The following is a 21,282-nucleotide window of genomic DNA, read 5'->3' on the forward strand; positions in this document are numbered from 1 at the left end:
TTTGTAAAAATGAATATACCCTCTTCGGTGGTATGAACATAAACAGACAAAATATATTGACAAGACTTTTACTTTTCTGCTTAGAATGCGGGCTACATACACTGATTTTCTATTGTCTTCTCAGTGGATTCAAGCTGGTAATATCTTTATTATAGACGTCTTTGAAACCTGATTAATTTGTGTTTTTTTTTTTTACCAAATTCCTTAAACTATTGTGCTGCAAAAAATACTTGGAAAGTTCCGATTGATGAGTTCGCATTAATAGCAACGTTTTGTTTTAAATAAAAATCTTGAAATCTTTTAATAAAATCTTTTGTTTCAATTAATAACGCTTTAGTTGAATAAGAAACAATGTGACATCGTAGTAAACAAAAAAAAAGTTAAGAACCTACACATCCTCCGGTGTACAGGTCGGGAATATTAAGTACTAGTAATTTTCTACAACTTTCATTACATCTTACATACCCAATGGGGGGCTTGGCCCTCGGTTCTTGCATTTATTTCAGTATTTTTCTGTTTTCTGATCAGTACCAAATGTAGAACCTGCACACAGGCTCCAACTAGAGGTCGAAGATTATTCATGATTCTGCTGTTAAGAAATGTCGATTTAAAGTTTATGAATCAGCCGTAAATTATAAAATTTGAAAATATCCCTTTGCATGGTCGAACGGTATGCTACAGCCCTCTCAGTGAGTTTAAATCAGGGCCACTAATGTTTTTCTGGGGTCTCCAAATTGATAAATATTTCCCTGTAGGAATATCAATTTCCAATCAATGCTCACGTGTGTTAAATGAGGTTAAGTCTTTAATTATGTCCTGACTAAACATACATACGAATTAATCAGACGAAGCTTACTCATAAGTATATACATATATTACAAAATATGTACGAGTATGTAAAAACTTATACTTATGTACCTTAAGCATCGAAATGATTATAGTAACACTGCTGCGTGGGAGATGGCCACAGAATACAGATGGAAAACTACAATATAAAATTAATTTAGACTGGTAATGCTGCTATATTGCTGCGGATTTCACTGCAATGGAATTTTTTGTTTGTTTTTGAGTTTGATATTAAATGACTCATTTAGTTAAATAATTCTAATAGTTTTCATTGAAATGTTAATCCAAAGCCATGGCACAGAATTTATGCAAAGTGCTGTGAGGAAACTGTGCAAATGTAGTGCTAAAAACATCGTAAAATATACAAGTTGTAAATGGATTTTCAAAACATGCTAAACGCCCCACCAATACAAAGACGTCGATGATATGATTGTACCCCGGGCCCACTTGGCCGGATCAAGTTTAGCTCCGCTTCATTAATCAGAGTGCTGACAAATGTCTCTAAGCTACTTCACTTAAGAATCTTGGCACCGCCGTATACTCGTATGCTTGGCTGCAGTCTGTATCTGCTCTGCTCCCTATTTCCGCTACGGAAATACATATGATTAGATATGGTAGCCACAAGTTGCGCTCCGCTTTTGTCGGCCAGTAAACTCTCGCAGCTTATGAGAGACGTGCTGCTGAGCTGACATAATGGGCAACTCTTATTCTGAAATTAGCATAATTCCGGCATTTTCAAACAAACTCATCTAAAATTTGAAATAGAATACTGTGGAAGAACTATAATCTGCCCCGATACCCATTGAAATGATTGCAAGTCCGCAGCTGCCCTCATCGAAAATAATGAACCGGAACCGGTTTCACCGCGTCCACTTGTATCCATATACGTATGTATGTATATGTAGATATGTATGTACCTATTACCTCTTGGCATCTCCCAGATTTGTATGCTTGGCTTTGAAGTAAGGCGATGGCAGCATAAACATAAACATATAAACTATTAATGCCGTAGCGATAAAAGTACCAACAAAAATAAAGAAGAGCGTACTTTGTCGAACCTTAAATTATAACTTAAAACTAAAATTACAAAATATTTACAATGTATCGAATCAGATATTTTATTTAAAGTTACAAGTAAATTGAAAACCCATTTTAAATATTTGGTAGCATTTTTCCCTTAAGTAATTATTTCTATTTCAGATCTGCTTTTGATTGATATTAAATTAAAAACTCAGAGGCTGGTTTGCAAAGAAACATACGGATATACAATCCAATTGGCTGGATACTAATGCTAATGTACATATGTATGTCTGGTATATCCTATTTATAGGTTATAGGAGATCTTCTTTCTGTACGTTACAATCATATGAACAGAAATGGTATCCTGTGAGAGGATAAAAAACGGGGACAGAAATAGAATAAAGTCAAAAAATACTAGGTCGATCCTGGAACAAAACTTTTAACATGGGTATAGTGGAATCTGGACAGAAGAAGAATGTTCCACTGTATAATAAAATGCCTAAGCCTAGAAAAACTTGCCTCACAGGTTAAAGCAACAAAACAGCGGAGCAACCATTCCTTCTATTTTGCTTTGCAGCAGTTTCACTCAACCAGTAAGGTCGGTCAACAGACGACCTTGAGACCCAGAGCCAAGACACTGGGCTGGCAGTCTAGTCACGTCACAAATAATCATACTTGGAGCTTGACCACAAAACCACGTAACTGCAGGTTTGCCATAAGACGATGGGGATCCGCCTTTTAAATTGGTTAAAGGAGCAGAAGTTTTTTATCATCTGCTGGAATGTAGACTGGCAGGGTCGATTCTTTTTGCGGACTCTTTTCTTAGAACCAAGTATCCAGCTACGTCTGAGTTTGTAGCTGGAATTGTATTTTTCGTAAAACTGGAATTAATTAAAATCTAATTTTAACTACTGCAATTAACATCGTATTCGATATCCCGTTGAGCTGTATGCGACGGTAGGCTCCCTGATTGTCTTCAGATAATGAAGCTAAGAGCTCGGGCGATGTTGGCAGGCGTGGACTAGAGTTGAACGCTTAATAGTCACGTAGGCCTTCCCCTAAGCGACAAAGATAAGATTAAAAAATTTAAAAGCTGGGTGAGACATTGACCTTAAAGAAAAAATAATGATACTGTGTGCAGGACACAATATTAAACTATGTACCCGAGATCTAAATTCTGTCTAGACAATTAAGACGATGGGTAGTTTTAACATATGTAGACAGTTGTGTATGCTGAACATTTTGCGAACTCACACAAAGAGCTCTTTGATATGCAAAATCCTAATAATCAATAAAACCGTATAGCAACAGCGAATAAGCGCAGTAGCTTGTGAGTTTTTATCTCATATGAAAATCGCACAAGCCCTCTGTTTTCCTTTTGATACTTTAAGCAGATTATTCCGATACAAAACCAGAGGATGCAACGACTCGATAGATATTGCCCCAAATATCCGTATGAATAATTATAAAAGCATGATAAAATACCATTACAAAATATGGATGCCCGAAGAGCACGAAGAGCAAATAAACAGCACTTACAAGGCTGCAAAGAACATCTTGGCGGCTTGTAAAAATGCCCAAGAAATATTTGATGAACACAACAAAAAATGTTAGCTGCTAAAAAATGGACAGCTGTGCATGCGTCAAAGGTGGCCACACCGACTTTGCGAGGCGTTTGCTGTCATTTGCTGCATTAACAAATAACCGTAAATGTTCGCATTGCCATAGGTCAGCATGGACTCAAAGCTCCGCCTTGGCGCTGCGGGGTCGGCTTGAATGAATAGCATTCATTTTTCAATGTGCCAATGCAAAGCTTGCATGAAAATGCCATTAGAATGGGAATGAACCTTCTAATTATGTGGCTGCCCTCTGGCCCAGTCACAGTCCATCCGAGAGATGATAGATGCGCGAGATTTCGTTGAAGCAAGCACCAACATGGTAAGTCCCGATGGACGCCTAGTTCTCAGAGACTATCGGAGCGAGAGCAGACTAATTTTTATGTCCTGACTCCTGGGATATAACTGCAGACAGTTGTCAGGATCTAAAAACGAGTATTTCGAAATATATTTACTAATGGAGAGTAGCTTGAGAGACACTTGTGTGTCGAATTGTGAAATTTTTCAAATTAAAATCACATTTGAATCGCTCTTGACTTAAATCTCAGGCAGCCAAAAGCAATAATTGTAACGGGCATTTGATTTCCGAGGCAAGCTCGTATTCACCTGGCATAATTACACAAGATGATGGCTTTCATCATAGCTCCAATGATCCGAAGCGAACAGTTGTGGTCCAATTGTAGTATCAATGGACTCCAGACTGACCTGATGAAAAACCACAAGCATACAATAAGCCAGTGTATTTGGCAAATATGATTTTTAATGCAATCTCATCGGGGCATGTCACCACCATGATCAACTATGACTTGTTCAATTAGAAGCACACTTCCCGCATACGCAAGCAAGAGCTAACTTTTGGGTTGCTTTCGATCACGATCGCTAAGGGTGATCTAACGCCCTTACACCCTACATATGTATGTACCTACTTATATATGTATATGTATGTACGAATACTTTATGATTACGAGTATATCAAACAACTGAATTATAAGAGATGTCATCGGTGTGTGCCTGCGAGGAGATGATTTGCAAAAGAAGAGGACTTGGGGGCGTCACTGCTGGCAGCAGATCAACAGTGACAGTGACCTTAACCGGCTTTCCAATTTACAAGCATCGCCCGAAATCCAAAATCTGGCTGGTAAATGCCCATTAATTGTACTAACTTTTGATAAGCATAACAAATACATGTACGAACCGGGGGCATGCGAAATAATGATGAAACTTATGACAGATTGGTGGCTTGGCAGTGGCCTAGGCTCCACCAATGCAAAAATAGTATCTATCGGATGTATCTCGCTACTTGCATATTCGTATATGAACATGTTGAGCAAACTGAAAAATAGTAATTAGCGTGCCCCTAAACTATTATCTAATATATTAAATACATATAAAAATACACCTAAAACAAATCAGAGTACAACATAGACCACACGTTTGAGTTGTCGCTGATGCTTTGATTTAATTTGTTTTGGCAAATTGCAACATTGTTTTAGTGGAACGGATTCGGATTTCTTAGCGCTCTGATTCGGATCCAATTTCTCCACACTAAGGTATTATTGATAACGTCCAAGACTTTTCAGCCCAGCCCAAGCCGGACAAATAGATACATATATAATTATGTGTATTGTGTTCGGGAGTAATTTCGTATGAGCGTTTACCCTTGACAGATGTCGCATTTTTAGTATATGATTCATCAGCATCCCAGCAAGGCAATTTGTTGACGATTGCTAGTGCCTAGAACTACCCGGATTTGTTTTTCCGCCATTTCATTATAGTGCCTTTAATTTACTACGAGACTCATAATATAATAATACTTTAATGCCACAAAAAGTGTTCTGCGGACACCACAAATCGAAAAGTACAATACATATTTAGGCTCCACACACAGCAAACTAAATATTATTTGGACAAGGCTCAAAGAACGAAATCCATTAGTAGGAACCAGAGAGCCAAAAATACTACTAATAAAAATGTAAAGCCCACTGAAATGGCAAAGCCAAAAGCAGGCGAAAACAAATTAAGTCCCTGGCCAAGCGGAAAGCTGCTGGGAATGCGCATAGTGACATACAGTAAGCAAAGAGATGCCAACTCTCAACACGCAGCTGCGACTTCCAGGGGCAAAGCAAGAGCACGAGATCCAACTTTTGGAGCTTACTCTCAGAGACAACAAAACGAAAGTGAGCATGAGAGTTAGCTTCGCTGTTGGCGTTGGCGTCAGCTTCAGCGTTGGCGTTGGCGTTGACTCATCTGCTGGCTGAGCTGCAAGCGTATCGTTTACTCGTACCTCTTCTGCGCGGCTTGAGGCTGCTGCGGACGGCTGAGTCTGCGGCCGCGCAGCGGAGCGGCGGCAACGCAAGCAGCGCCTGCTTGGTACATATAAAACAGACGATCTTGGTAAAATATTCACAATCATTTTCAAGCTGTTCGTACGCGCGCTCGAGTCGAGAGGTGTCTGGATTTTTTCAGTGTAAGCGACGGCGTCAATAGATTTAGTAAAGTTATCGGTGTGCCATATGCAAAAAGTGCTCAGACCCAAGTTCAATGAAAGCTGCTCAGCCACAGCCGCAGACTCTTAACGAACGGAAAAAGTGACTGGCCAATTGGTGGTGAAGTGAAAATCCAAAGGACGTCCGAGAATAGCGAATCCCTAGTGTGCCCTGACCTCGATATAGGATCAGCCACAGATGCTGCAATTTATACCGCTACTCTAAGTACGAGTATAAATTGTGCTGCAGCAGCCTTTTGTGGCTAGAAATTAAATTCATCTGCAGTTGATTGATTGATGGATAGTTTCATTGATTCAGTTGCAGTTGTCGCTTCTCTGCGGATGCCTAGTCCCGTCCCTGCCTCTGCCTGTCTGCATGTCCACCCATGTCTGTCCCCCTCTACCCCGCTACCCTCTCACCATTCCGCAGTTTCTTGTCTGTCTCATGCAACCATTTCGACCGTTGCTTGGAGTGCTGGAAATTTATTTGTTGGAGATGCGATCTGAACTTTGCAGTTGATTGTTTTGTGTTTTGTTGCACTGTTGCAAAATACAGCAGCGCAAAAATCTGCAGTTTTAAATTATGTGAAAAGCGGCCACAGAACAGCGGCAGTAGACACCACAGATGCTGCAACTTATACACAGCAATGGCATGGGCATTAAATTACTAATCGTACCAGCACAAAACAAAAGACAATGTATGTACATATGTATATGCATATATGTACATATGTATACTACCTATAACACCTACATGCGTCGTACGAGTTCTTGAAGGAGGAAGAAGAGTTTTACGAATATGGGATTGGAAGGTCTAAGCTATTTGCCAATGGCGATTTGAGATTCAATTAGTTAACAGGCCCCGATTGGAGCCTCAAGAAAGTTTGTCGCTTTTTCGAGTCTTTTGTTTTTCCCCTCGGTCTGGACGTCCATCAATTCCCGCTGAAAGTGTGTCAATGAATCGTTTGTGGTAGCCGCGGGTAGATTTTTGACTGCGCATATGTATGTACATATATGTATGTATTATTATATGTATATGAGGAAAAAATATTATACGCAACTCAATAAATTCTAAGCTCATGAAATAGAAAGTAGAAATTCGCAGAATTTCTAAATCCAAGGCAAAAGTTAATAGTCTGGTCAATCAAATGACTCAAAGAAACTCTGAAAATATTTTATGCAAATTTTGTTTGGTAAAAACCAGCAATTTAATTTGTTCATAGTCAACTATTTTTAGGTTTGACTCACGCCGAACGCATCCCGCAATTTGGCTCAGAGATCGATTTAGCGATTGGGCACGAGCTCGGCTTAGTTCTTGTTGAGATTTTGTTTATGGTCACATGCAAATTTCACCAGCTCTTGCTGGCTAAAACAATCAGGCTGACGATTTATGAGCCAAGATACCTGAGACACTGATTTAACTCGGCCTGACTGAGAATAGATTTTGGCAAATCATGCTTATCCGGATCTGATTGTGGGAAAACACCAGCAAAGCTCCTCGGCTAACCAACTCAAATTCAGTCATCACAACTCTGCCAGTACTGCCAGTCTTTCCGTATGGGAGGGGGCTCATGCTATACATATAATAAAATATCGTCAATTATGAAATTGACGCTCTAAACACCAAACGACTGCCGCCCCTTTGCGTAACGCACGCTTCTTCAGATCTTCAGAGCAGACAGCAGTAGCGGGGCCACCAGAGAAGTCGTTTATCCGACTAAGAAGCTCTGACAAATTGCACACGTACTCGTGTCTACACACTACTACTGCATACATTTTGCAAAAGTGTTTAGATGTCTGAGAACCGGTGGGGAGCGGGTAGCGGATAGCTGGGACGAGGGAGGAGGGACCGGTAATCTCACACCCAACCGCGCCAGTACGAGTTGTCTTGAGTTAACTTAAGCTCCTCCTTTGGACAAGCTACTTCGTCTTCAGTGTTGGCGGAGCAGCAAGTGCCATTTGCCATCGATATCGCGATCTCGGGCCTGACTGTCTGCCCCATCATCTATGGAATATCCTCCATAATATCATCCATCTCCATAGCTGACAAATACTCGGGTGGCTTCGCATATCCAGCTTTTCGACTTTTATGGGTCTTTCACGATCCCGTCGCGAAATGTTGTCATGACGCTGTTTGCATCTTGACGATGACGAAACACTGCTCAATCGATTACGCGAGTCACTCTGTATATTCTTGATTGTCACTGGCACCTTCTTGTTCGACTCTTAGCCTTTATACTTAGGTACATACAAATGCAGCTTATTGGCCGCTGTTAATCGAAATATTGTCTTCTCCGCAGGTTTTTCGTAGCAACACAGAGCAAAGTGAAAGCAAAAGCCATGTTCCGATTTCGAGAACAGTTCGCAGTCGTCCTTTCCATGGCGATGCTGGCGCTGGCTCTGGCTCTGGCCAGTGCCGACTACCAGGGCAACATGTTTCTCAACGGGCAGTACAAGAACGGCGCTAAGGAGCACCAGGAGACCCACTTCTCCGTGAACGCCGCATCGAACGTCTTCCTGAATCACGCTATCATCAGCCGCCAAGCCTCGCCCTTCCAGGGCCCCACATACCTGCCGCCAAAGGAGTTCCTGAAGTGCGCCTCAGGCCAGCAATGTGTGCGTCAGGGTCAATGTCAAAACGGATACTACACACAGCAACTGCCCAAGATCCAGGTAAGCCCCAATCCCACCCTAGGAACGGTCGTGCGCTGGACCACTCTCTAACCCGGGGAACCCATTCATTCGCTTTCAATTTATCCAGTTGTCTATTGCATAATGGACATTGATTTGGGTTTTGCCAGCCACGCAAAAACAACAATAAATTTAGTTTGAGCTTGCGCTTGACAAGCTGCCCCAGCTCCCCGACATCCGACCCTATCGGATCCAGCGTGCTCGACCGATCCGCAGCAGCCCTACAATCAAAAAATTAAAATCCCGTCCTCAGCGATAACGCGTAAAATATTGCAGTCGTAGTTGTTGCTTGATTAGCCAGCCTGATCTGCGGATGATCGGTGGGGCCTATACGAACTGGGTTGTTTGGCACAGTTACCGTTATTTTCCGGTTTTTCATTACCGAAATCCGAATCACATACTCGTATACGCGCATTTGTACGCGCTGCTCTGTGCTCCGCTGCCCAGTCCGGGATGGGAATGTCGTAATCCCAGAAAGTAAAAAGCGAAGTTCATGTTTAATTGCCCCTCGCCAAGTTGGCTTCGCTTCCACATAAACGTATGTAAAAAAGCTGCCGCTGCTTTGCATATTTTTCAGTGGCGTCGTAGCCCTTCGCGCTCGTAAATAACACAAACAAGACATTCGCAGGGCAATGCTTCTCCATTGATGCTCGGTTGTCTCGACCACCTGTGCCCGTGTGCCCGTGTGCCCGTGTGCAATTGAGCTGCGGATTTCTCTTTTCTTGTGGGCTTCCTCCCCACTGCTGTTTGGAGGTGCATATGAAGCTGATGACGCCCATGATGCACAGTAGGGGAAGGACGTGAAAAGGGTGCTCGAGTGCTCGTACCACGATGTGAAATTGTGCAAGTCATTTTGGGCATACTGACATTCTTGGGGACGCAATAGGCAACTCTTATGATTATGGGAGACGAGATCCAAGGTGAAGACTCCGACAACAAGCTAGCCGACGCCGACGCCGACGCTGACGCCGACGGACACCTAATGAAGTATCTCGTGGCAGTTGGATATAAAATATGCATTTTATTTCTCACATACACCGCATACTGCACATTGCAAAACTTCTGAATTATGTTTTTTAATTAAAAATTATTGAAGCTAAGGAGCTGCGACGGCGACTCTTGCGGCACTGAGTGCTCATTTGACCCAATGACCGACCTGCACAGCGGAGCGCAGTGCAGCGACAAGTTTGGCAAGTCGAATCTAGACAAGAAATGCGTTTTTATTGGCGACCATCTCAGCTGCACAGAACGTTGCATAGATGCATGCTCTGTTAGGTCTCTGAAGTGGATTGCACCATCGCCATACACTCCCGACCGAATTGAATGGCAATTGGCGTTATTTACTCCTACTACAATCGCCTAATATCCACTCACGCCATCAAACTTTGCAACAGTTTGCTCACACAAATTGTGGACAAAACAGCAGGCGAAAAGACTTTGAGCCAACAATTGTCACCCCGACCCGTGGGCGTCTCTCGCTTAGTTCCACCGAGCAAGACAAGATCAAGCACAGCACAGACCAGATCAGACCAGCTGGCAGGAGACCGATCAGCCAGTGTCTAGCCAAACTAGGTAACTTGTTTGAACAATCCCAAGCCGTGTGTGATCTTGACATTGACTCACTGCTGATGCAGCAGTGCAGCAGAAAGAATTGGGGGAAGGGGAGCGAGAAAATCGCGGGAAATTCGCTGGTTTTTCGCACACCTCATCCGTGTTGATGTGAAATGATGGGAAAAATGGCTCATTTTATAGGGAGCTGGAGCTATGCGCAATGCTTAGCATGCAAAGTTATTTTGTCAATAGCCAGGAATGTGAACAAATATTTGAACTCGAGTGAGCAGATGGGAATAATTATCGAAACGATTGCAAGTTACGACCACAGCACACCCAAGCAATTAAGGAACACAAATAGAAATGAAATCTCGCAGATTTCTCAGACGATGATGTCAAAAAGTTCGCTTTTTGTGTGGGGATCTTTTCCAGTTGTTCCGTCTGTTGATGGGTTTATCAACCTGTGCGTCACATACATAATGAACAATCTATAGTATAGATAAATGTCAGATACGTCTCCAGCTCCAGATCCAGCTACAGCTCCGGTCCCGTAAAACGGAAAAGCGAAGCCGCCTCATGTAAAACCTCATCCGCTTTTTTACCATAAGCGATCGATTCGAAGACTTGCGGTAAATGTCTCTAATGATGCCCCCCCCCCCCTGGTCTCAGCATTAACATCAATCCCATGCCCAATTCATCCACTAACCAGATCCAGGCACTTTCAAAAACCCGAGCTTAAACTTAAGTTATTGCTTTATACCCATTTATTACCCATTTAGCATGCTTAGCTCGAATATAACCTCATGCTGAATCTCTTCATTACTCAAGGTCATTCTTCAGAACTACGCACGGCTTTTTTAAATGGGTTTCCGATTATAGATTTTCTTGTTTTTGGGGCTATAAAGGCAGGAATAAATTAGACGTGGACAGTTTAATTTGTAACATACTCGTACAGGGGCTGATTGATATATTGAGTGGCAGCTTCTGCGCCACTGTGAACGGGTTTTTCGGACTGTTCTCTTTTATATTCGGCTCACTGGGGACATCTGGGGAAATATACTACTCGTATTTCTAAGAGCGGACGTACACTCGGGCTGCCGTTGGCCGTACACGGACAAATAAGAGCGAGCATGTGTGGCTATTGAGCTTTGGCCGCATCCAACAAAGTTATTAATTTGAAATTGTCCAGTTGCTAAATGCCAGTTGACAAAGAGCGAAGGCAGCGCAAGCAAAAAATTAGCAAGACATCTGCGAAGGTTTGGTAGAACGTCTCCAAGCACGCGGCGGCAAAGTTCAATGCAAATGCAACTGCAGAGCGTCAGCGCCAGCCCCAGCCCCAGCCACAGCCCCAGGCACCTGGCTGAACACTTCTTAGCACATCATTAATGCAATTGGCTGCACTTTGGTGACCTTTTGACAAAGACGACAGCAGTCGCAGTCTCTCAATTAATGCTGCAGGGGGCAAGCGATTCATGGCTGCTGCACTGGTCAAGTACGCCCCAAGTGGCTCAATCGCATTGCCTGCTGATTGATTGTGGGTGTCTTATCTTTAAGTCAATCTGCGAGTGTCTTTACTGCTTGCGCTTTGGCACATTATTCATCGCAGTCACTCTTTGTCTTACAGAACTGCGAGCCGGACTCGAACGTTTGCTGCACCTACCGCGCACCACCCACCACCACCACCACCACCACCACAACGACTACCACACCTCTGCCGTTCGCGACCTGTCCACGCGACTCGGATTGTGTAGCACCAGAGGACTGCCGCAACGGGGAGATCAGCTCCATCAACTATGTGAAGAAGCAAGGGGTAAGTTTTGGCTGACACTTACAAATCTGGGCAACCCAGATGGAGGATCACAAGAAACACGATACTTAGTATGCAGAGTTTCCCCATGCAATCGGTTTGAGAAGTATAACAAACGACCAGCTGAGTAAAACCGCTTTGATGTATGAAACAAAGCGATCTGAGCAGATGCACCTCGTTTTGGAGGAATCAGAGTCGACCACACCGATCCGATCCGATCCCATCGCGTTACACAAGCCCAGCGGTACAGCAAGCACATGGGGAAGCCCCAAAGACCCAACAACCAAACAATCAAACAATCTCACAAAGCTCCGACAGCTTATTAGCACACAATTAGTTGTAATCGCCAGAGCTCTGATTTTCGTCTTGAGATTCTCCCAAACCCCACGCGCCGAGTGGGTGGTTATTCTCTTGGCAATCTTAGACGGGTGACGTGATGCTGTCGTTACGATAAGTTACGATATTACCTAAATCGTTCTCATAACGGTTGTATATGCACATACATATGTGCGTGTGGTATACTCAATGTGGATGTACGTAGTACATATGTACATACATAAGTACTCGTACATAGCACTGTCATTGCCACAGGGGGAAATGTTAATGCGCAGCACTCAGGCAACGAACTTGACGCCATCGGGTGCAATCAAATTGGAATGCGGTTGAACCTTACCTTCCAGTAACGCAATATACATACATTCAAGCCAAAAAAGTGTTAAATTACAGCCTACCAGAGCGCCAGATACAAGTGCGTATGGCAGCCAAAGGGAGGCTCTGGGAGGCCGAAACAAAGAGAGGCAAAGGGAAGTCTCGATATATTCAACTGGCTATTGCAATTGCATAATTTGTTTACATGCAATGGCCAACAAAACGGGTCGGCTGCGTACGTTGTTGTTGCATGCAACGCCTGAAAAAATCAACGCGGCAAGTGAAATATGTTGCAGCCCAGACGGACATCCCTGCAGCTGCAGGTCGCACTTAAAGCAAAATCGTTTTAGTTTTTTTGCTCGGTATTCAGGCACTGTACGGGTATACTATGCTTTCACTGAGTGTGACACTGAAGGATTTATCTCAATGGATACGGCTAAAGTATTGCCCACACTTTTTTGTCAGGGCTTCTAGCTTCAATTTTTGAGAGTTGTCAGAAAAAGTCCGTTTGATACCCAATCAAGTTATCTTTACTAAGAGAGGGCCAGCGAACATGGATTTTATGTAAGAGTACAGATTAAACATACTACATACATAGGCTGAACTGAAACGGTCGACGAGATTTAAAGCATAGGGTAAATTAGTGTCGACAACCTCCGACCAAAATGCCTTTCTTGTTGGCCCTCGTTCAGGTGCTCTTGCCTCGAACTCGTTAAGTTATGCAGGCATTGACGCCAATTGCTTGGCATACTACAAAATGCACACTGGTGCAGTGTCATCAGTCTCCAACTGACCAACATCAACAGCTGTATTAGCAACCAGTTGCTCAAAGTCGTATTCCCGACCTACAAGAGGCAAGGAGGAGAAATGGCCTGAGTAGTTTAGCAGTTGAAAATGCGAGGAATGCACGCAAGGTCGTTTTGGGCTGGGATCTGAGGCCAAGACTGGGACGATACTGACAGGAATTGAGACTTCCAAATAAGGCAGTACATTAAGCTTGATTCTTAAATCGGCATGGCATGGCACCGGTCCGGCACACTAGGTGGACTTGGACATTGTGGGCCAACTCAGTCTCAACTTCCACATTTGCCAGATTATGCTCTTATCTGATCAATTAATGTTTACATGCTACTGAAATAGCAATCATATGTACATACATACGTATATACGCATGTATTATGTATGTATGTAGTATGCAGAGCGACCTTATACCAAGCGTTTGTCAGACGCGATAACATACCCAAGCCAGCATGAACATCGTTTTAATGGAAGAGGATTTGGAGTTGAGTCGAGTCGAGTCGATTCGATCGATGAACGGGGAAGCACGCAAGCCTTCACTGGCTCACCAAATCACTGATAATTATGAATATTATAGGGCATACTTACACTCCGGCCATTTATCATTTCGGCCTGGCTGATCTGGCCGACAGATCTGGCTGGCCGTGTGTGGCTTCGATTGCATGTTTTACATTTTGTGAAATCCACCATTAAAGTTACCATTTAGGGTATCGTTTCCTACGCGCAAATGCGTGTACAACGCTGCTTTTTGAGAAAGCCGGTTTAAGGCTGTCTAGCTGGACAAATTTTAAGCTCTGATAAGCCTGATATATTCATTCTGGCAATCAGGTGAGCGTCTTCAAGCCTCTTCTGTGGTACCGTGGATGCAATGCATTATGATCACCCCATAACTACATAACAAATTGTAGTTGTGACCTCAGGTTTGGGGTAGTTTGGGTAATTTAGTCGGTTGATGCACCACTTGAAAACTGTAGCAGTCGGAAGAAGGGGCACACATACCAAGGCTCACACAAATTAACAGAGCAGGTCGTGATTGTCGGAGCGTCAGCATTAAGTAGACGCAGAGCAAGAACAGAGGGTGACGTAGAGCGGGAAACGAAGCGAGCGCCAACCCAAGGTCTAGGTCGAACTCGAGTTCAGCCCCCATCGCGATGGGGACAAACCAAAGACAGAAAGTCGTTGTCAGCGCTTTTATGTTGTCACTGGTGCAGATCTGCCTTGTTGGTAACGTAACCCTTCGTGGCGCTTCGCTTGGTTGTTATTTTATTGTTATTTAATTTTACTATAATAACAATTAACAAAATTTTTAGTCCTATTATGATTTTATTGGTCTGCGTCTCCGGGCTTCAGATCAATACAATGTCAATGTCGCTTTTGATATACTACAACTTCATGAATGGTTTTAACGACACATTTTTGAATTATACTCAAATTTTAATATATACTGTTATGTCTTCAGAGACTATTCATTAGTATTATTGGTAAGGCTACGCCCATTTCTGAATTATATGTCATTCAGTTTGGTCGTAAATTATTGACTTACACCCGATCCCCTGGTCTATGACTCCTATGCATAAATTGCAGTGCAGGCGCATAAACAAAAGACTTAAGCGGCAAACTTGTGTTCCAACCGACTGCTGACTTGCATGCACTCAGGGCCGAGACGACAGCGATGTCGACGCGCAGAAGCTTCTTCACCAGAGATCGAAAATTGCCTAATTTTATAGGCGCATAAATTGCGGGCAGAAAAAGCGAAGAACCAGGCTCTAGGAATTTATTGATGTGTTAGTGGCACATTAATGCGGTCGTAAAAATAATTTCGTCTTTGCTGTGAAACATTTTCGCCATAAATTTCGAAGCTTCAGATAGGCTTGGAGCTTGGCCTGTCCTTCAAGCAGCGACTGCCAAGGGGTACAGTCGCAAGAATTGACTCAGATCATCCAACTGGATGATGGCCCAAAGCCCATAACCCATAGCCCATCGCCCAAAGCCCAAAGCCCATATTATTTTCCTCAGATATGAACTTGGTAAAGCCATAAACAAAAATGTTCAAAGATTCGTGTATCCACGGGCATTCTGGTATATCATATGCTTATAGTAATTGCAACATTATTTTAAAATTGCGCCAGACAATCTATGAGACATAAGCACATAAAACCAAAAATACAACGACAATGTCAACAATGGACAAGTTGTCTTGTATGACCACCAGCAACATTTATTAAAAGCATTTCTGAGTTGCTGTTGGTGGTTTCTGGCGATTACATATTTTAGCTGTCGCTGGTACACAAGTAGCTTGTGGTTTTCGTTGTCGATGTTGTTATCTCGGCGCGAAATGATTGATCATAAGCAATGCAGAGACCAGCGGCAAGCAAGTCCAAGTAATCGGAGATCAGGTGGAGCTCGACAGCGGGGCAGAGTAAATCTGGAGGCGAGCATAGGGCCTCCCACTTCCCCTCACTGGTATTGTCATTGGTCATTATTTCGATTTCTGGCTGAGGTATGGCATCCTTTGGGACAATGTGTATTTCGTGTGTTATATAAAGTTTAAGGCGTATGGTCCTCTTCGCTGCGATGAGTGATGTCTACATTAAGATAACATTTGATTAACTCTTAATTAATGAAAATTACGCAGAGGGTCGCCAGTTGCGCCTAATGACAATGTTAAGAAATTAAGCGGGTCAGCCGGAGCAGAAGGACAGCGTCTGATAATGGTGGTTTCCATTAATGATCGGAAATTGGGCCAAGCTCAGCCGGTCCGGACGGGACAGATCAGACTTGCTCAAGACTTGCCAAACGGAAGCGCATATACTTTAATAATTAGTATTATTAATTTGCCTTTCAGGCAATCAGCAGTCAGCAATGAGCACGCGGCTGCTGCCTTTATCAGCTACCCACGGATCACTTTTTGTTTAATTTCAACAAATGAGCACATTACTCCTACATTACGGCCGACGGCGGATGCTGCTCTCTGACTTACGAGCTACAAATTGCGCGAAACAATAAGCCCAAGGTCGTGTCCCGTTGACATCTCGACTGGGGGCCGAGACCGGCGCTCAAGCTGCGTGAGAAAATCCGCCTGGAGCGAGGAAAGAGAGGGAGCACTTGAGGTGCCGTTTAATTCCACTCTTTTGTGGTGGGCGCTGGTGGTGCTACTGGTCTGGTGCTGGTTCTGGTGCTGATGATTATCGCGATGATTGCGTAAGCAGGCAGCAACTCGAACCGGCCAACAGAGTTTGTAAATTTTTCGACTGCTAAAAAATATGCAAATGATCTCGCATTTGTATTGTAATTTCTAATGGTTCCGCAACTTGATACATTCTCAAAGCACACATACTATAAGTGTGTATGAATGTATGGACGAAATATAACCGTATTCTGAATTCTGTCAGCTGACTAATTGCCTATTTATACATCATTTAACCAGTTAACGTTAACAGGTCGATGAATATGAACATACAGTAGATCTCTATTAATCAGAATCAGAATCAAATTTTAACAGTTATTTGGTCATCAGCTCCTTCCACAATGATTAGCTATGGGAGAACACCTTCAAGTATGCTAGTAGCGAAGAAGGCCCCACCTACACCCCCCAAAAAAATTTGACAACTTCAGCGAACAATAGACTCGGCCGACAAACTTGAATCAGCATCCACTCGCGTCAGCCACTGCAACCGCATCTGCGTCGCGTCGCGTCAAAGTCATTTCAAAGTCCCCGCCCTCGACGTGTCGTATTGCATTGCACCATGAAACCGCACAGCCATAGACAACTCACAGCCAGACGGCATGGCCGCTTTAATGACCAGGTAGCAGTCCGTTGCCAGTCAACCAGTGAGCAGAACTTCTGCTGCTGTAATTTAATGCGCTGGTTCACGGACTCCGCAGCGCGACAACAACCATGCACGTAGCTGGATGTGCTGAGGCTCCAACTGGTAGTTTATGTGACATGGCGTGCGTTGTCACCTATCCCCCATACCATCGATACCCTCGAGCCTACTCTAACCTTTTTGTTTCACAAATTTTTCTTGCAGCCCAACCGTTGCTACGCTCCCGAGGTGTGCTGCCGGATGCCCTCTACAACGCTAACCGAAGACGGATACATATTTAACCTGCCTGACAAGACGTTCCCGCTGCCCACCAATCCCACGGTGCCCGCCGTCCGCACAACGCAGCCTGCCCTACGTCCACTGCCCACCACTCGTCCCACTAACGAGTACCTGCCACCACAGACGACTCGTCGGCCGGTGTACCAACAACCCCCCCAGACAACACAACGTCCCGTCTATCAGCCGCCACCCACTACCATCCGCCCGCAAACCCAGCCCACGCAGCCCGCTTACCGACCACAGCCGACACAGCCGCAATCGACCCGTCGTCCCACCAACGAGTATTTGCCTCCCGTATCAGTGAATGAGATTCCTCACCGCGAGATTCCACGTTACGAGCCGGACCGTGTTCCGGAACCATCTAATGAGAAGCCTGTGTACCGCGGCGAGGATCAGCTGTCGCCGCAGATCTTCCCAACGCCACAGACCGTAAATGTACCAAAATACTTTGCAAAGTGCGCCTCTGCCTTGGTCTGTACGGACGAAAACTACTGCAATGCCATCGGTGTGCTCTCCGAAACGCCCGTCGAGCTATCTCCCATGGAAGCGGCCTTCCGAGTGCCCCTCACCGACTGCTTGCAGGCCGAGAGTGGAGCAGCTGGAAAATGTTGCCGCGATCCGAACTACGTAGACCCGTGGCCAGTCAACTTGGCCGGCGTGTGCGCCACCAGAAATAAGCGGTAAGCAAAACAAATTGATTAATCTCAAAAACAGCAATATACAATAGTCGTATTGTTTTATATTTTGAAGCACTAAGCCCACTGGCATTAAGGACCTGGATGCTAACTTTGCCGAGATCCCATGGCAGGCAATGATTCTGCGGGAGTCTAGCAAAACGCTGCTTTGTGGCGGTGCCATCATTGGGGACGAGTTCGTCCTGACCACCGCCAGCTGCGTCAACGGGTAAGAACAAGAATTTTACATGCAATATTTCTTCAATATCAATGAGAATCGAATCACGTTTAGGCTGCCAGTTAACGACATCCGCATCAAGGCCGGAGAATGGGAGCTGGGAAGCACAAACGAGCCACTGCCCTTCCAGCTGACCGGGGCCAAGTCGATTGACGTCCATCCCTCATATGCCTCCTCAAGCACTGCTAACGACCTGGCCATTATTCGGCTGGATAAACGCCTGGAGTTCGCCACCCATATCCAGCCAATCTGCATCAGCGACGCGGATCCCCAGGCCTCGGAACAGTGCGTGACCTCCGGCTGGGGCAAGCAGGCATTGTCAAGTAAGTTTGGACATGCGTCCACACATACATATGTATCCACTCACTCACCAAACCCTTAGTTCACGAGGAAGGCGCAATCATGCACGTTACTGACACATCGTCGCAGGGACGCAGTGAGTGCGCAGCGGACGCCACCAGCGTATGCAGCGCCACGAAGTTTGATGCATGCCAATTCGATCTGGGGAGCGCGCTCGCCTGCGGCAGCGGGTCGAGTATCCGCCTCAAGGGCATTTTCAGCGCCGAGAACTCCTGCGGGGACGGACAGACAGTGCGCTTTGCCAAGCCCGATATCAAGTGGATTAACACGGCGTTTGCCGACAGGAACAAGCCGCTGCTCCTGAAACGTTTCTAATCCGCGAAAAGACGCATAGATAACCGTTCTCCGAAGTGGAGTACAGTGAAGCAGTGAGCAAAGAGGAGAATTGAATACCTACAATAGAACAGCTCCGACGGTTAATAGTCTTTTGATTTTAGTTGAACTATCTCAAATTTAGCCTACATTGCACTACTGTTGTTCTAAGTCGCAACCTGCCACGCCCACATTATAGATATTTATTCAAGACCATAAAATAACCCGAGTAGGACACCACAGTTCACATTTGTTGCAATCACAACTATCCGACCATGTAGTTTCAATTCAGTTCAGCAGTAGAAAAACTATTGACGAGTTGTAAAATAATTAATTGTAAGCGATAGGTTGTTCACATGAATTTTTGAATGGCCAAACTAATTACTACCAGCTCAGCAAACCACGACGACCCACAAAGATTTTGATTTGAAACTTGAGATTATAAAATATACTTTCTTCAATCCATATATGTACTATGTATTGTAAGTCGTGCCCAGTGCACTCTTTCTAGACATAAGCAAAACGGCACTCCTGTACACCACTCCACCACATCTCAGCTGCAGCATCTACACATATTTTTACTATTATTTAAAGCTTTTCCTATATCGTGTATCGTAAATCGTGTAGGTATATGTTAATATGTTTAAAATGTTGTATAAAGTGTCTATTCATCTAAATTTAGTTTCTAATTTAAATTTTAAATAAAGAAAAATTATTTAGATATATCAAAGAATTTATTATTAATGCTCAACATCCTGTCGACACAGGCGAAAATCATGGATTTCGATTACAAGCGAACTTGAAACTAAGTTGAAGTTTATTTGCATTACACATTGTATCGTACACAACTATCAGCCACCGGTGTCTCACTAGTTATCATTCTCACCTCGCTGGTTCCAAATCGATTGCGATAATGTATTTCAGCGGAAAATACAAGGCACACTGGGCCGATATTCTGGCATTCAAAAATATCATGGAAACAAATTTTTAATGATACGATATCAAAATACCCTGGCTAGGAAAACTGGACTTATATATTTGATTTTAATGCAGAGCTGAAAGGTTTGCAGCCCTTCAAAGTCAGATGTTCGATCTGCTACGAGTTTGATTGTATATTTGACAGTTTGTTTTGTGTGTCTTGTGGGCTTTGTTTGTCTATTGTGCTGCACAACATTGAATCCTGCAAAAATTCTGTAGAAATATAAAAATTTAAACAGATGAAGCAGATACCGCATTACTCAACAAAAACAGCAAGTAAAAACTGCACATTATATGGGCGGTAGGGGTGAGCGTGGCCGGATTTCTCTCAGCTCTAATATATACACTCAACTGTATCTAGTTTCAAGTCTCTAACCTAATTTTTCAAACTTATGCGAAATTGTTCTGACAATGATTGACCGTTTTTCCCGCTGGCCGGAGGCAGTGCCGTTGAAGGATATGACTGCATATGTGAAGCAATATGGTCGCGCTGGATATCGCGTTTCGGGTGCCCATTGACTATTACAACTCATCAAGGAACTCAATTCGAGTCTGCACTCTTTAAGTCTCTAGCGAATATGCTGGGAAGCGAGCACATTCACACGACGCCGTACCACCCCCAGTCAAATGGCATGATCGAGCGTTGGCACAGATCCATGAAAGACTCCTTGATGTGCCATGGATCAAGCTACTTCCAACCATCATGCTGGACCTCCGCACGTGCTTCAAGTAGGACATTAAGGCATCAGCAGCAGAGATGCTATATGGGTGTACGTTACGTCTTCCCAACGAATACTTTTCCGAATTGGATGTGCCGTCGGAACTGCTCGACTTTGCCAGCCAGTTCAGGAGAAGAATGCTGGTGGTATCATCATCAAGCCCAAACTCTTCCTGCTTAAGGATATTCCCAATTGTTCTCATGTTTTTATTCGGGCTGATGCTATAAAAAAACCCTTGGAGCCGCCGTCCACAGGACCATACCCGATTGCATCCAAGTCATCAGGGTCTTCACCATCCGCATTAATGGAAAAGAGACGGCTATTTTGAGTCGACAGGCTTCTTCTTCTTCTGACGATCAGCTATCAAGTGTCCCATTACGGACATATGAGAAGAAAAGACAAAACTAAAGATTTGTAACTTTTGTAGGGGGTG

The 21,282-nt window shown here is 44.0% G+C and overlaps 1 protein-coding gene across 2 annotated transcripts; it reads left to right on the plus strand.

Annotated features, from left to right (window-relative positions):
- Nucleotides 1-5,901: 5,901 nt before the first annotated feature.
- LOC6590912 (inactive serine protease scarface) lies at nucleotides 5,902-19,845 on the plus strand. Of its 2 annotated transcripts, none has more exons than XM_002015367.2 (7): nucleotides 5,902-5,949; nucleotides 8,268-8,640; nucleotides 11,834-12,019; nucleotides 17,494-18,248; nucleotides 18,319-18,471; nucleotides 18,535-18,803; nucleotides 18,863-19,845. In XM_002015367.2, exons 2-7 carry the CDS (start codon nucleotides 8,308-8,310, stop codon nucleotides 19,153-19,155), a joined length of 1,989 nt encoding a protein of 662 aa, XP_002015403.1. In that variant the 5' UTR covers nucleotides 5,902-5,949; nucleotides 8,268-8,307; the 3' UTR covers nucleotides 19,156-19,845. The 2 variants fall into 2 exon arrangements, with proteins under 2 accessions (XP_002015403.1, XP_026842126.1); XM_026986325.1 differs by lacking the exon at nucleotides 5,902-5,949 and adding an exon at nucleotides 8,148-8,210.
- The last annotated feature ends 1,437 nt before the right edge of the window (nucleotides 19,846-21,282 follow it).

The sequence above is a fragment of the Drosophila persimilis genome, unplaced genomic scaffold (genome assembly GCF_003286085.1).
Source record: "Drosophila persimilis strain 14011-0111.01,24,50 unplaced genomic scaffold, DperRS2 tig00000002-arrow-pilon, whole genome shotgun sequence".
Classification (NCBI taxonomy): Eukaryota; Metazoa; Arthropoda; class Insecta; order Diptera; family Drosophilidae; genus Drosophila; species Drosophila persimilis.